This window comes from Podarcis filfolensis (genome assembly GCF_964270895.1).
Source record: "Podarcis filfolensis genome assembly, chromosome: 1".
Taxonomy (NCBI): Eukaryota; Metazoa; Chordata; class Lepidosauria; order Squamata; family Lacertidae; genus Podarcis; species Podarcis filfolensis.
In genome coordinates this window covers 77316462-77329462 of record NC_139604.1, presented here as the reverse complement: position 1 = coordinate 77329462, position 13001 = coordinate 77316462, and the positions used below count along the sequence as shown (strand labels likewise).

The following is a 13001-nucleotide window of genomic DNA, read 5'->3' as shown; positions in this document are numbered from 1 at the left end:
GTGCATTTTTATTCTGATTCTGGGTGAAAAGGCCCTGCCTAACCTTCCCAGTCCTGTTCTTTGGCTGCAAATGTGGGGACCACTTTTCCAGGATGGGCTGGTTAAATCCTTAAAATTCAGGGTCTGGGAGATTCACATTGCATGACCAGTAGAGAACATTCTCTGTCTTCATTAAATTTATTATTTTATTACTCCTTTTTGCCACCATGGCAAACAGTGGGAGTCCTGTTTATTTATTCAATATATTTGTTAGTTGATGTAAAAATAAATCTCTATATGGTTTACATAAAATATAACCATGAAGGTATCAGTATAAAAGTAGAATAACAATATTTGAATATTCGACTTTTTGAAAGCGAAATACAAGCAGAGCAATACTATATACCATATATAAAACTTAGCAGTGCGTAGAGCCCTGGAAAGCTTGAATAGACATACAGAACTTAAAGAGGTGATTAAGGCTGGTTACTTTACTCTGCTGCTTGAACTAACTGAAGGGCATTCCAAAGGGTGGATCTATCACCAAAAAAGTCCACTTCTGTGCTGGAACCAAGTGATAGTATGTTGGTTGAGAAATTGCTAGCAGAGCTTCAGCAGAAGATTTCGAGGCTCATCTTGGTCTATGCTGGAGGAGGTAGTCTGCTGTTATTATTTATTATTTTATATACCACTTACTTGCCAATATGGCTTCTAAGCCATTGTTCAGGGTCTTAAATATCAGCAACAAAGCATTGAACCTGGCTCTGTAGCCAGGATCTTTCAACACCAGTGCAATTGTGCAAAGTTGGGTGTCCCACTTTGTACTAGATTATGCTGGTGAACTAGGCAGAAGGGTAGCTCCACATACTGCACATTACAGTAATCTAGACAGGGTTACAAGTGCATGGCCAACTGTGGCGAGGCTGCTCTTGTCTGGGAGTGATCATAACTGTTGAACCAACTGAAATGACAATGGGCAAGCCAAGCAACTGTAGCCATCTGGGCCTCTAGTGAGAGATTGGCTACCTGAGGTATATAGAAACACATATCAGCATAACCAGTAAGGAAAGATATGCGTTCCCCATGTAGTGGTGCCTCAGGAAATCTTCCAGACCTGAGTTACACATCTACAAAAAGCAAATAATAGCTAACTCGTATTGGTCCTTTGTCATCAAAACTGGAAATGTTTTATTTTAGCACACTGTAACTTTTGATCAAGCACCATGAGAAGTGGGACAACAGTTTCACAAAGACAGATGGTTAGTGCCATTCAGCAGATAGTCTTATAAATTGTAGGCTGCTAGCAAAATAAATTAGGGTGAAGAAAAAGCAGTATGGAGATGAAGAATGAATGAGCTTCTGAATCTGTATAGTTAATAAAAACCACTTTAGGACAAGCTTTCTCATCTCTTCCTATGGTGCCCTCATCAGATCAAATAAGTTATGTATTAAAAACTCAGCCTTCACTTAGGTTAATGAACACATGAAAATGATTTTTCACTTTGAATCTGTGATTCATTCCATGAATTAACAGAGTTCTCCTTTCCGTTTTGCAAGACAAGTATTTGCTGTACAAAAGATCATTGTTAAAAATTCCTCACATATTATGCAACTTCCACATTTTCCTACAAAATTCAAAATGTGAGGAAAGTATGCCAAGAAGATGTCTACTTTAATTTCTTGCACAAGAAATCGTATTATAAAAGAGAATAACCGTTTTGCAAGACTGAGGACTCCTTGTAGTATCTTTAACACACACCCCCCCAAAAAAACCTGGATCACTAAAACTTACAGGATTGCAAAAGCTACTCTGTAGTTCATTTTTAAAATCAAGACTCATAAAAGTAGATTTTTGGAATATGATCCTTTGTTACAGTCCTCATACTGGGGAGGGTTTAGTTGTTTCCCTCTCAGTCAGCCAGCATGATAACTGATATGATGCAAGGATGTGTTGAGCGAGAAAATTCATAATTTTTCAAGCTAAAGAACTGTTTGGTCAGCTAAGTCTGTTAAGGCTCCTATAAGCAGCATTTTTTTTTTAAAGGTAAGCATCTTATGTTCAAAAGTGACTGAAGTATTCCAGTTATCAGCACTTTCAAACTACAACCTTTATCGTGCCGTACTATATTCTTCTGAAATGCACTGAGTATTTGCTTTAACAATTAAGTGATCAATAATATGGCTTAGGAAAAAGCCCTTGTCAGTAGCAAGAGTAATATTTTAGTATATTAAGCATTTGATACTGGTCGTTGTGGAAGGGATCCTGCTAATGTCATTAATGTGCTATTGTACATCAACAGTAGGTACACATTCCATAAAAAACTGATGCCAGTGTGCATTAACTGTAAAAGAAGGAAACTACATTTGGGTTGGAGCCATAAAAAGATGGCAATTTCTGTTGGTAATAAAATCTAGTTATTTTCCCCTCTAACAATTATATTTTTTCATAGGGGAAGATCCAGAAGCTCGACGATTGCGAACCGTCAAGAATATCGCTGATCTTCGACAAAACTTGGAGGAGACCATGTCAAGCTTACGAGGGACCCAGGTTTCTCACAGGTGGGAGGCATGAATTGCTTCTCTGTTCAAATAGAAGAAGAACTGTAGGGGCCTGTTTTTCCTGTCCTTGATTCAGTTTTTGCCCCGAGAAACGATTTAAGACTGGTAATGACAAGCATTGACTGAACTAAGCATGCATTGTGCTTTATTCTTTTTTAAAACTAAAAGCCCAGGTTCTAAACTGTCTAAAGATGATGGAGTAAATTTTGCTAGTGGAGAAAACCAGACTGTATATAGAAGCCTAACCCTGAATAAATGCTTGTTACACACTTCAGGTGATGTTTGAATAAAAATGTGCAAAGGTTACTACTTAAAATGTTACTTACGAGAGACTTCAATGCATTTTTACCAGATTTACAATACTGTGTTTAAACAAGCAGCTGAACTTTACATGACCTGTTTGATAAGGTGCATAGCTTGAATTCCTACCTGCTCTTTGGTCAAACAAAGCCTTATAATTTTTTTAAGTGATGTACATGTATATGATTTTTAAGAGAAAAGCAACTTTTAGGACTCTCCAGTAACATTTCAGAGATAAAACAAAATGTCTGTTGTTAAGCCAATACTCGGTTAGATTGCCAACTTAAGTTTTTAACAAAAGGTTTTGGAAGGAATATGACGTGCAAAGACATTCAAGAGCTAGTTTAATTTGACTGTTAAGCGGTTGGATACCTCTTAGCATAAGATCTCAAATGAATTCAACATTTGAAAGTTTGCCTGGAAAATTCAATTAATTTAGTTCCTGCACTTAGGAACTTCCAGCACATCAGTTTTTCTTTTGAAGTTTAAATTAATACAGTGGCTCAGTGTGATTAATGACAATTACTATGGAGTCATTAGACTTGCTCAGAACCCTGTAGAATACTTATTGTTCTGGCAGATAGTCAGAATGGAGGCATTTTGCATGTTTCAGTGCCTGTTCTTATAATATACGTTATGTAACTAGGAAATAAAATCAGCCACAAAAGAAATAATGAAGACTGATATAGTTCAGTGGTAGAGCAAATGCTTTGCATGCAAAATGTGCCCCAGTATCTCTAGGTAGGGCTGGGAAAGACTCCTGTCTGAAATCCTGGACAGCTGGCACCATTCAATGACATGGAGTTTGATGGATCAATGGTTTGACATGGTATAACTCAGATTCCCATGTTCCTCTTTTCAAGCAGCAACTGTAGAAAATGATTGAAGAATAGTGTACAATGTTTCTTGTTAATCAAAGAAAGGCTGCTCCCAGTACACATCCACAAACAAATATAAAATCTGGAAGAATACTTGGATCTTACTGCAATAAACCTTAAAACACTGGCTCGGGACCAGAGTGGTCCTTCCATTTTCAAAAGGGCTGGCAATATAGTGAAGGCAATTTCCTCCCATCCTTTCTCTGCATCTTCCAGGATCACCTACCACACAGGTCTGGAGGGTCCTTCAATATTCCAGCACAGATTTTCAGGGAACATAGGGCACTGCAGATGGGGAAATGAAATCAAACATAACATTCATTCACAATATCACTGAATCCAGGCCATTGTATACACTTAATCCATTTTTTTGATGATCAAATTAGCATTTCAGCTAACTGTTAAAGGAAGCTAATAAAACCACAAGAATGTGACATTCTGTGATTTGTAGCTGTTAAATCACCCAGCACACCATATTATAACATTAGGAATCCAAGCTCCCTTTTCGACCTCCAAGGAAAAAATGCAATAGCCTAAATTGTATTTTAAAAGTATTTCTTGTCTTGAGAGGTGTAAAGCTTTCACTTAGTCACAGTGATGAAGCATGTGTTGCTCAAATATGTTCCCTGTAGGATTCCTTCAGCAAGGATGAAGATTTTTAATTAAGTGCCTACCTCCATATTCACAGTACATGCAAATATATTTCTGTTCTTTCAGTGTTGTAGCTCATAGAGGTCTTAACACAAAGCAAGGCTGCAGGTTAAAATTGGAATGAGGGAGAATAGAGAATATTAACTTAACCCTTAAGGTTTTTTTTTAAGAGTTAGGCTAGAGTTCAGTATATCTAAGCATTGTATCTAAGCATCTCAGCAGAAGAGGTTTGAAATGAATCCAGTATTTTAAAACTACAGTTGTGTTTTTATTAAATCCCTTTATAACAGAGTGGGAAACCTCCTTCCCAAAGGCCTAATTAGGCCTTCCAAGCCTAATTTAGCCCAAAAGGGAGTTTGCAAGACATTTTGGAGTCCTGACTATCAGCTGATAGGGTCTTCAAAGTGTAGAACAAGACTCATTGCAAGTACAAACAATCAGCTGTATTTGTAACAATGGGGAGGACCCTTGTTATTCACTACAAATGAAATGAATTTTGATTAAAAGTTTCCCAGTTTTAAATTCTTTCATAATTTTGATTTCTTATTCTTTCAAGCACCTTGGAGACCACCTTTGATACCAATGTCACCACTGAAATAAGCGGACGCAGTATTCTCAGTATGACTGGAAGGCCGACACCCTTATCATGGAGACTTGGGCAGTCTAGTCCCCGCCTTCAGGCAGGTGATGCTCCATCAGTGGGCAATGGATATCCTCCAAGAGCCAATGCCAGCCGGTTCATCAATGCAGAATCAGGGCGTTATATGTATTCAGCTCCCTTAAGAAGACAGCTAGCATCGCGGGGCAGTAACGTTTGTCATGTGGATATCACCGACAAAGGAGGTGATGAAATAGATCTTGAAGGAATCAACATGGATGCCACGGGTTACATGAGTGACGGAGATGTTCTGGGGAAAAATATAAGGACTGATGATATTACAAGTGGGTGAGTACATTCAAGTTTACTGATATAATAATAATAATAATAATAATAATAATAATAATAATGTATAATTTTCCTTTGAGCCAGAATTGGCTCCCAGAGCATTTTATAACCATTACAATACTTTATGAAAATACGTAATATTAAAGATACATGGACGTGTGTGTTTATGGTAGCTTCAACTGGTTCCATAAAGCTGATGATCCAAGTCTAGATTTTAGGCTCTTCCCTACAGGAGAAGGGAGGAGCAAGAAGAGCTGCAGGTGGCCATAAAGGCCATGCATCAGGACTAATAAATTATCAGATGTACTTTGTTTGCTTGACACAGGATGCAGATGTTCAAGCACTTCCATAAGAATGTAGATTTTGTTCCTGTTATGCATGCCTGATGCAGACACTTTTATAGTGAAACGTCTCCTAAGAACACTACAGTCTATTACAAGGATCTGTAAAGCAGTTGGTTGAGTTATTTGGTTTTTTCAGGGTAATGGGACACCCCACAGCAAACACGCCACTCCTCCCTAGTATATTGTGACATGGTAGGACACTGAAGCAGCATGTTGAATTATTGACTACTGTAAAGTTTCAAATTCTTGGGGGGATATGTTTTCCTGCCACCATTCTTCAGAGAATTTGTACAAATAGTCTGCGTTTTAGAAACATTTTAGAATGCTCACAGCCTATAAAGGTAGAATTAAATTTAACACTTCTGCCTTAACTATACAGTCAAACCTCGGTTGTCAAATGTAATCCATTCCGGAAGCCTGTTTGGCTTCCGAAATGTTTGACAACTGAGGCGCGGTTCCGGTTGGTTGCAAAAGCTTCCTGCACTCAAGCAGATTATAGTGAAGGGGTGCGTTGTGTTTTAGTGGGTGTCTAAAAGAGAATTGCTGCACCATTCCCTGTCACCACAAGGGGGTGCCTATTTCTACTCTTAGTTCAACAAGAGCTTTTTCAGAATTATTTTAAAAATCTAGATGCTGTCAAGTTAATATAGGAGATTATCGTTACGTGGAAAATTATGTTTGTTATGCAACATATACTGCTTGTAGGTGAAGATTTTGAGTACACTTGATGGGCCTTCAGTGAAATGATTTATCAAAAAACATTAATAATGTGGAAGTATTCCTACAGAAAAGGAAGGAAGGAAGGAAGGAAGGAAGGAAGGAAGGAAGGAAGGAAGGAAGGAAACCTTGATCAGAAAATGATCACTTTTAGTATTGTATACATGGTATACAAATCCATTTTTGAGCACCAAATAATGTTATTTATTTAAACACACATCTTTATAGGAAAATAATTACTTCAAGAAAACGGAATTAAAAAGGCTGGTGCTTTTTTGAAAGGTATGTTGGACCAGGAGAACCTCTAAAAAACTTCAGTTACAAAATCTGAGCTCTCCACACATTGAACATTATGGACCCCATCCTTATTTGTCTCTCCTTCCTTGCCTCCCTAAATACAGATGAACCTATCGCAATCTGATGTCCTTAAGTAGAGAGCAGGTGCAAATGAAATATGTGTTTGATTCTAGAAATGGTTTATAACAGTTCTGATGGATCAAATTAATCGGCCAAGATAAAAAGAAGAAGCAGAGATTCCTTAGGATCTCTTACCAGATTTAAGGGATATAAAATTCCCGCCAAGTACTACCTGTTTGCCAGTTGGCTAGACTCAGTATATGGTACAAATCACATACACTAGGATCACAATTTGGCTCGTGCCAACATGGAAGTGACTTTTGTGTTGAAATTACTGTCTTGTCCATGGGTTTTATGTGTGTCAGTCCCATATAAATGTAAACTGTTGCAGGTACGCCAAGGTAAACAGTGGAGGGGAATGTATTCAGTGCCCTGATCCAGCACTGGCTCCCTGTTCAAATCATCCCTCTGACTGTTTTGAACTAAAAACAACTTTAAGTCCATAGGAAATGTAATCATGGATCTCCTGGCATCTTGTCTAGTTTGGTCCTCACCTGAAACATCTTGAATTTGAGGCTGCTGATTTTTACTCCGACAGTTTCAAAAGCACATTGTAAAAAACACACGCACACACACAAATAAAAATTCTATCCTGCAAAAGGTTTAGAAAATGATTATCAAAGGAACCCTTTAGCAACCAGTGGTCTAGCAAACACACTCCTTGCCCATCCCATGTTTCTGCAAATAAAGTAGTGCAAGACTTTGCTTCTCAATGTTTCTTGTGCTAATATTTGCAAAGCAAATGACCTTTACCTGAAACTGCATTTGGAATGCATTTTATTTCCAAGAGAGTTTATTTTAAATGATTCATCAAAGGAATGTCTTTGGTCAATAAAATATATGCATATGTACATTCAATTGAATTGGGGATGAATTGGGGAAAATTATAGGCTTCCTATAGATGGTTGTCTGATTTGTTAGGGTAGCTTTGCACATGCACTTGCAGAGACTTGCAGAGACTTGCACATGCACTTGCCTGTGCTTTGTACAAGTTTTGCTTTTTTTGTTTGTTTGTAGCTCCATCTAGTGGTGGATGATTTCGTTAATATATTTGCATATGCCTGTGAAACTCAAGTGTTGTACGGCAAACCTGTTACTGTCAGATAGCATTGCAGTTTCCTATTCTTGAACGTGAAACCCTCAGGAACAAAAATAGATGAAAAATTCAGCATCACTGTTTCTACCACAGACTGGTAGTTTCCTAACTTGTGGCTTGCCTGCAGAGCATAATTATAACTAGTAAATCCAACATAGCAAATGCTGACTGCAGTTACTGAACTGTAACTACTACCACTTAAAATGTTTGCATTTTTCTACTGTTTGTTTCATATATTGTAGTTCTTATTAGCTATTTTAATTGCTGTAAGCTGCTGTGAATGCAGTAACAGGACAGAATATAAATCTCTGAGTAAATAAACAGAAGTGGTGCTGTGGGTTAAACCACAGAGCCTAGGACTTGCTGAGCAGAAGGTTGACGGTTTGAATCCCCACGATGGGGTGAGCTCCCGTTGCTCGGTCCCTGCTCCTGCCAACCTAGCAGTTCGAAAGCACGTCAAAGTGCAAGTAGATAAATAGGTACCACTCCGGTGGGAAGGTAAACGGCGTTTCCGTGCATTGCTCTGGTTCACCAGAGGCAGCTTAGTCATGCTGGCCACATGACCTGGAAGCTGTACACTGGCTCCCTCGGCCAATAAAGCGAGATGAGCACCGCAACCCCAGAGTCGGCCATGACTGGACCTAATTGTCAGGGGTCCCTTTACCTTTATCTAGCTTGAATGGTGTGTTATGCACTTTATTGGACAGAAATTAAACCAACATAGTGTGAAAAAATGGAAAAGCAGTCAGTCGATCTTAGTTTTTCCAAGCAGCGCCCATAAGCATCTGTTTGACACTCTAGCTAATAATACTACTCTATATGTGCATCCTTACTTATGTGACTGAGATAACACATATTATTTCATTGTGTGGGCTTTGTTTTTGTAAACAATTCCAGTGTTAAGTAGACGGTATATGTTTCAGCAATTATCTTGGTGCTCATGAAAGAGTTTCTAGGTTAAACATTAACAGATGCAGAGAAATAATTATACTCCACAATTGCATTGTTTTCCTGGATTGGGCCAAAGGTCTGTATAGTCCAATACTCCTTCTCTACCAGCAGCCAGCCAAGCTAGACTCCCTCTCTCTGGCTCTGTGCCTAATAAAATGACAGATTGATAGTTACTCATATCCATTGGCAAGCCCCTTGGACTGTTAGATTAATGACTGAATATGAGCTTGTTGGTGTTTTGGGGATAAGCAAATGTCATATTTGCTTAGAAGCAATTGAAATCAAGATATTGTAGCAGTGGGGCAGGGAAACTCAATCCCAGCAGTGTTGATTTTGGACTTTTTAATTTGATATATAAGCTCATATTCATGTTTGCCCCAGAGGAAGGCAGCATTCCAGTACTGTGTTGCAATGACACAATTGGATAACATCTCAAAAACTGTTATGGGACATAAACTCTTCCGCCTCTAGGGGAAGGGTGTTACCTTAGCGAACAATGCAGGCACCTAATACTGCTGGAAGAGGGTTGCCTGCAGTGCAAACAGATGTTTCTGTAGCATCAGTTTCATGAGACATGGCTTTTGGACATCTGCAACACACGACAAGAGAAAACGAGGAAGCCATATTTCTCACTGCGAGAGAAATAATGTCGCTGTGCACATCTGCACAATTAGATGTGCAGGAAACAATCCTGCGTGTTTCACTCAGGTGTATTTTCAATGTACCCATCATGTGGCTTGCAGGGGGAAAGCATGCAGTAACAGCTGGTGTGGTTGGGTAGCACTGCATAGCATCAGTGCAGCTTGGACAGTGCTGGGGTGGAACAGGGTGGCAGCAAGGTCAGGGCTGTAACTGTGTAGATGCATGGACAGGTGGGAGTGCCTCCAGGTTGGTTCTGCTGGCATATCCGCCACCCTACTCCACCCCAGCACTGTCTGGGTAAGCTGCAAGAATACTGGTGTAAAGAGGACAGCTCCATGGCTCTGCCCTATCACACAACCTTCTCCCCATGCCAGTCAGCTTTGGTTTTCATATGTTGAAAACAGCATGTCTCAGAGTACCAGATGATGGGGACAATTTGTTTCATGCCCTCTTTGAGAGTACCCAGAAGAGATGGCTGTCTACTGAGGAAAACATAGGCCACATTCACATCCTACACTGAAAGCACCACTATACAAATGGAACAGCCATAGCTTCCCCCCAAGAATTCTGGGAGTCGTGGTTTGTTAAGGTTCCCCTTAACAGAACTACAGTTTACAGAGTGGTTTAACAATCAACCCTTTTCTACAAGGATCTCTGAGAATCGTTGCTCTGCAAGGAAGGGGTCTGCTAACAACTTTCAGCAACTTTAACGAACTACTGTTCCCAGAATTCAGGGGTGGGGGTATGATTGTTTAAAGGGGTATCATAGCACCTTAAATGTATAGTGTTAATGTGGCCATAATGCTAAACTAGGTGAACTTTTGTTTATTTGGCCAGGTATTTTCAATAGTGGTTCCTAAAGCATGTCAGTTGCACATCTCTCATTTGTTTCCAGGTATATACCCCACTTCTGAGCATCGCTCATGGTGTCTATGCTGAAAGTGCCTCTACTGCACAAAATGTGGAGCAGCACTTCTTTGAAAAAAAGCAGTGATGAGGCTTGCCATTAATTCCTTGATGCAAATGTTGCAACACCCTCCTTCTACTCATGTAACCCCTATAACAGTCTTTTCTTGCTTGGCCGCTGCTCACTTTCTGAAATGGGAGAAAAATTGTGGTTGTCTTTTGCAAGAAATCTTGTGAAACGAGAGGTTGGAGCAAAAACCACTGATATATCAGGCAGACAGAAGGAGTTGCACACTAGCCTTGGTTAATTGGCAGAAGCATGTTGCCCTGATTTAAACTGAGGAGCAAAGAACAGTTGCTTCCAGGATTAATTAAGTAGGTTTCGAAAAAGGTTTCTTCCTCCCCACAAGTGCACTTAAAAGTGAGAAGAGGGGCTAGTATGAAAACAGCTTGAGAGAAGCAGCAGAACAAATGTGTACAAATTCTTTGCTGTGTCTTGGTGTACAGATAATAACAGGAGGCTTGAAAAAAAATTACAGTACGAATGCCCTTTTGTCAGCTGGCATGTGCTCCACTGTCATTCTCAGAATGGCAAGTATCTGTGTTTTTACTGGCAACTAGATAGGAAAGTGAGCCAAAATATTTGTTACAGCCAAAACAAACCCAGTGGCCAAGATAAACCATTGCAGCCACATGTTCTCAGATCCCTCGCTGATCTATCTTGGGTCATGGGAAATTTTGTGAGGCCTCACTTACAGGTCTGTCCAAGCAAAGTTCTGGCAGGCAGCAATTTTGGTATCTTGAGGTTAGAAGGAATTGAATTCTTCTTGGTTTGTAAATATCTGAATATATCTATGACCTTGTATGCCTCTGCAAACCTTAGGAGGCCACAGGTGCTTGTTCTGAAACTGATTGACCCACCCAGGGGAGTTGCCTTGCCATAGATACCAGAAATCAACACAGCCAAGCAACGTAGAGAGGGGATATAAACAAGATCCTTGTGTATCTCCATCTTCTCTTTAGACTGAGTATGCCAAATCCAGCCCTACTCATGTGTAACACAAGCTGTAAATGTGCAACTAGTGATGCATTAAAAAAAAGTGGATTGGGATGTAAGTTTGAATGCACATCAGAAAGCGCATCCCATTCGCACAGTGCAGTTCAGACTACATCTTCTCTTGGATGTGCAATGTCTGACTGTAGTTCCTAAGCCCAGCACGTGATAACATGCATGTGAAACCTGCACAGGGTACATACGGGGCACCCAACTTTTCACAGCTGTACTAATTTCTGTTTTATACAAATGTAATCACATCAATTTTACAACCAGTTCAACTCTGTCTCCACCTAAGTATGTGTGTGAACATCTGATGATTCACAGGACATTGGAAAATATGTATGAGCTCCTTAATTACACCCTGGGCCAGAGGGTACAGGTTTCTGAATGTAAACACTAGGAGGTGCTTCCCAATTGCTTGCATCTGCAAGAGAACGTTAAAGGAGCAGCATCACTCAGCTATCAGTTGATGTCCCTTCCCCCTTAAAAATTCAAGGATTTGTGAGCAAGGCCAACCGTATAATGAGGTGTGCGTCTTGGCAAATTGCACTTTCCATCTGCTGTCTGTGAAGCTGCCTGTTGTTGTCACCAGCATGGTTGGCTGGCAGCCGACTTTTCTGCCTACTGTGATTAATGTTGCGGTGGCAGCAGTGGTGGCAGCAACTGTGACTCGCCCTCATTCACCCTAGAGTCTTTCTACTGTTAGTGGAAAGCAGCTGGCAGTTGTGCTCTTCAGACCACCACAACTGGGGGCCCCTCCTCAGAATAAGGCATTGCAGGTAAGCTGGCCCCAGAGAATGCCTGTGCCACTGCTGCATTGCATTAATGGTGGTAAATGCTATTTCTGTGACTGCTCCTTCCCTCATCCGCACGCCTGATCTCCTGTTTCAGACATCATGATATGCAATGTTTAGCTGCTGGTATATCATGATGCTGAAAACCAGATATCGCTCAGCCCTAGTCTGTTTTTTAGTATACCTAAAATCCATTGCTTAATAGGGGCTACCACACATTTTGTGCCAGTGTGGTGTAGTGGTTAAGAGCGGTAGTCACGTAATCTGGGGAACCGGGTTCGCGTCTCCGCTCCTCCACATGCAGCTGCTGGGTGACCTTGGGCCAGTCACACTTCTTTTAAGTCTCTCAGCCCCACTCACCTCACAGAGTGTTTGTTGTGGGGGAGGAAGGGAAAGGAGATTGTTAGCCGCTTTGAGACTCCTGAAGTGGAGTGAAAGGCGGGATATCAAATCCAAACTCTTCTTCTTGTTTTTTAAATAAATGCTTTGCAGAGGTAACTACCATAGAGTTATCAACATTTTTCAAAAGCAGGGGGTCTGTGACTTCACTTTTGAAAAATAGGGGGTCCTCAGTAATTAGCTAATTGGGAACCATTGATCTAGAGGATGAAAGCCCATACTGAATATGTGGTTGTTGAAGTAGGTCACAAGTTGAGTTTGAATATGTTAGATTTGTTTGGGTGGAGATAAGAACGTAGCAGTGCTTGTGAAGCAAGATAGAGCGTGGATTTGCTTGAGTGTTGAGTAACATGAGCAAGATTCTG

The 13001-nt window shown here is 40.3% G+C and overlaps 1 protein-coding gene across 18 annotated transcripts in view; it reads left to right on the top strand.

Moving 5' to 3' along the window:
* The window catches only part of NAV2 (neuron navigator 2), a 523517-nt gene that overhangs the window by 404740 nt on the left and 105776 nt on the right, over positions 1 to 13001 (top strand). For all 18 annotated transcript variants that reach the window (XM_083593842.1, XM_083593844.1, XM_083593840.1 and 15 more), the window contains 2 exons: positions 2430 to 2538; positions 4924 to 5313. In XM_083593842.1, coding sequence (XP_083449968.1) covers positions 2430 to 2538; positions 4924 to 5313 — 499 coding nt within the window. The remainder of the gene's footprint in view (positions 1 to 2429; positions 2539 to 4923; positions 5314 to 13001) is intronic.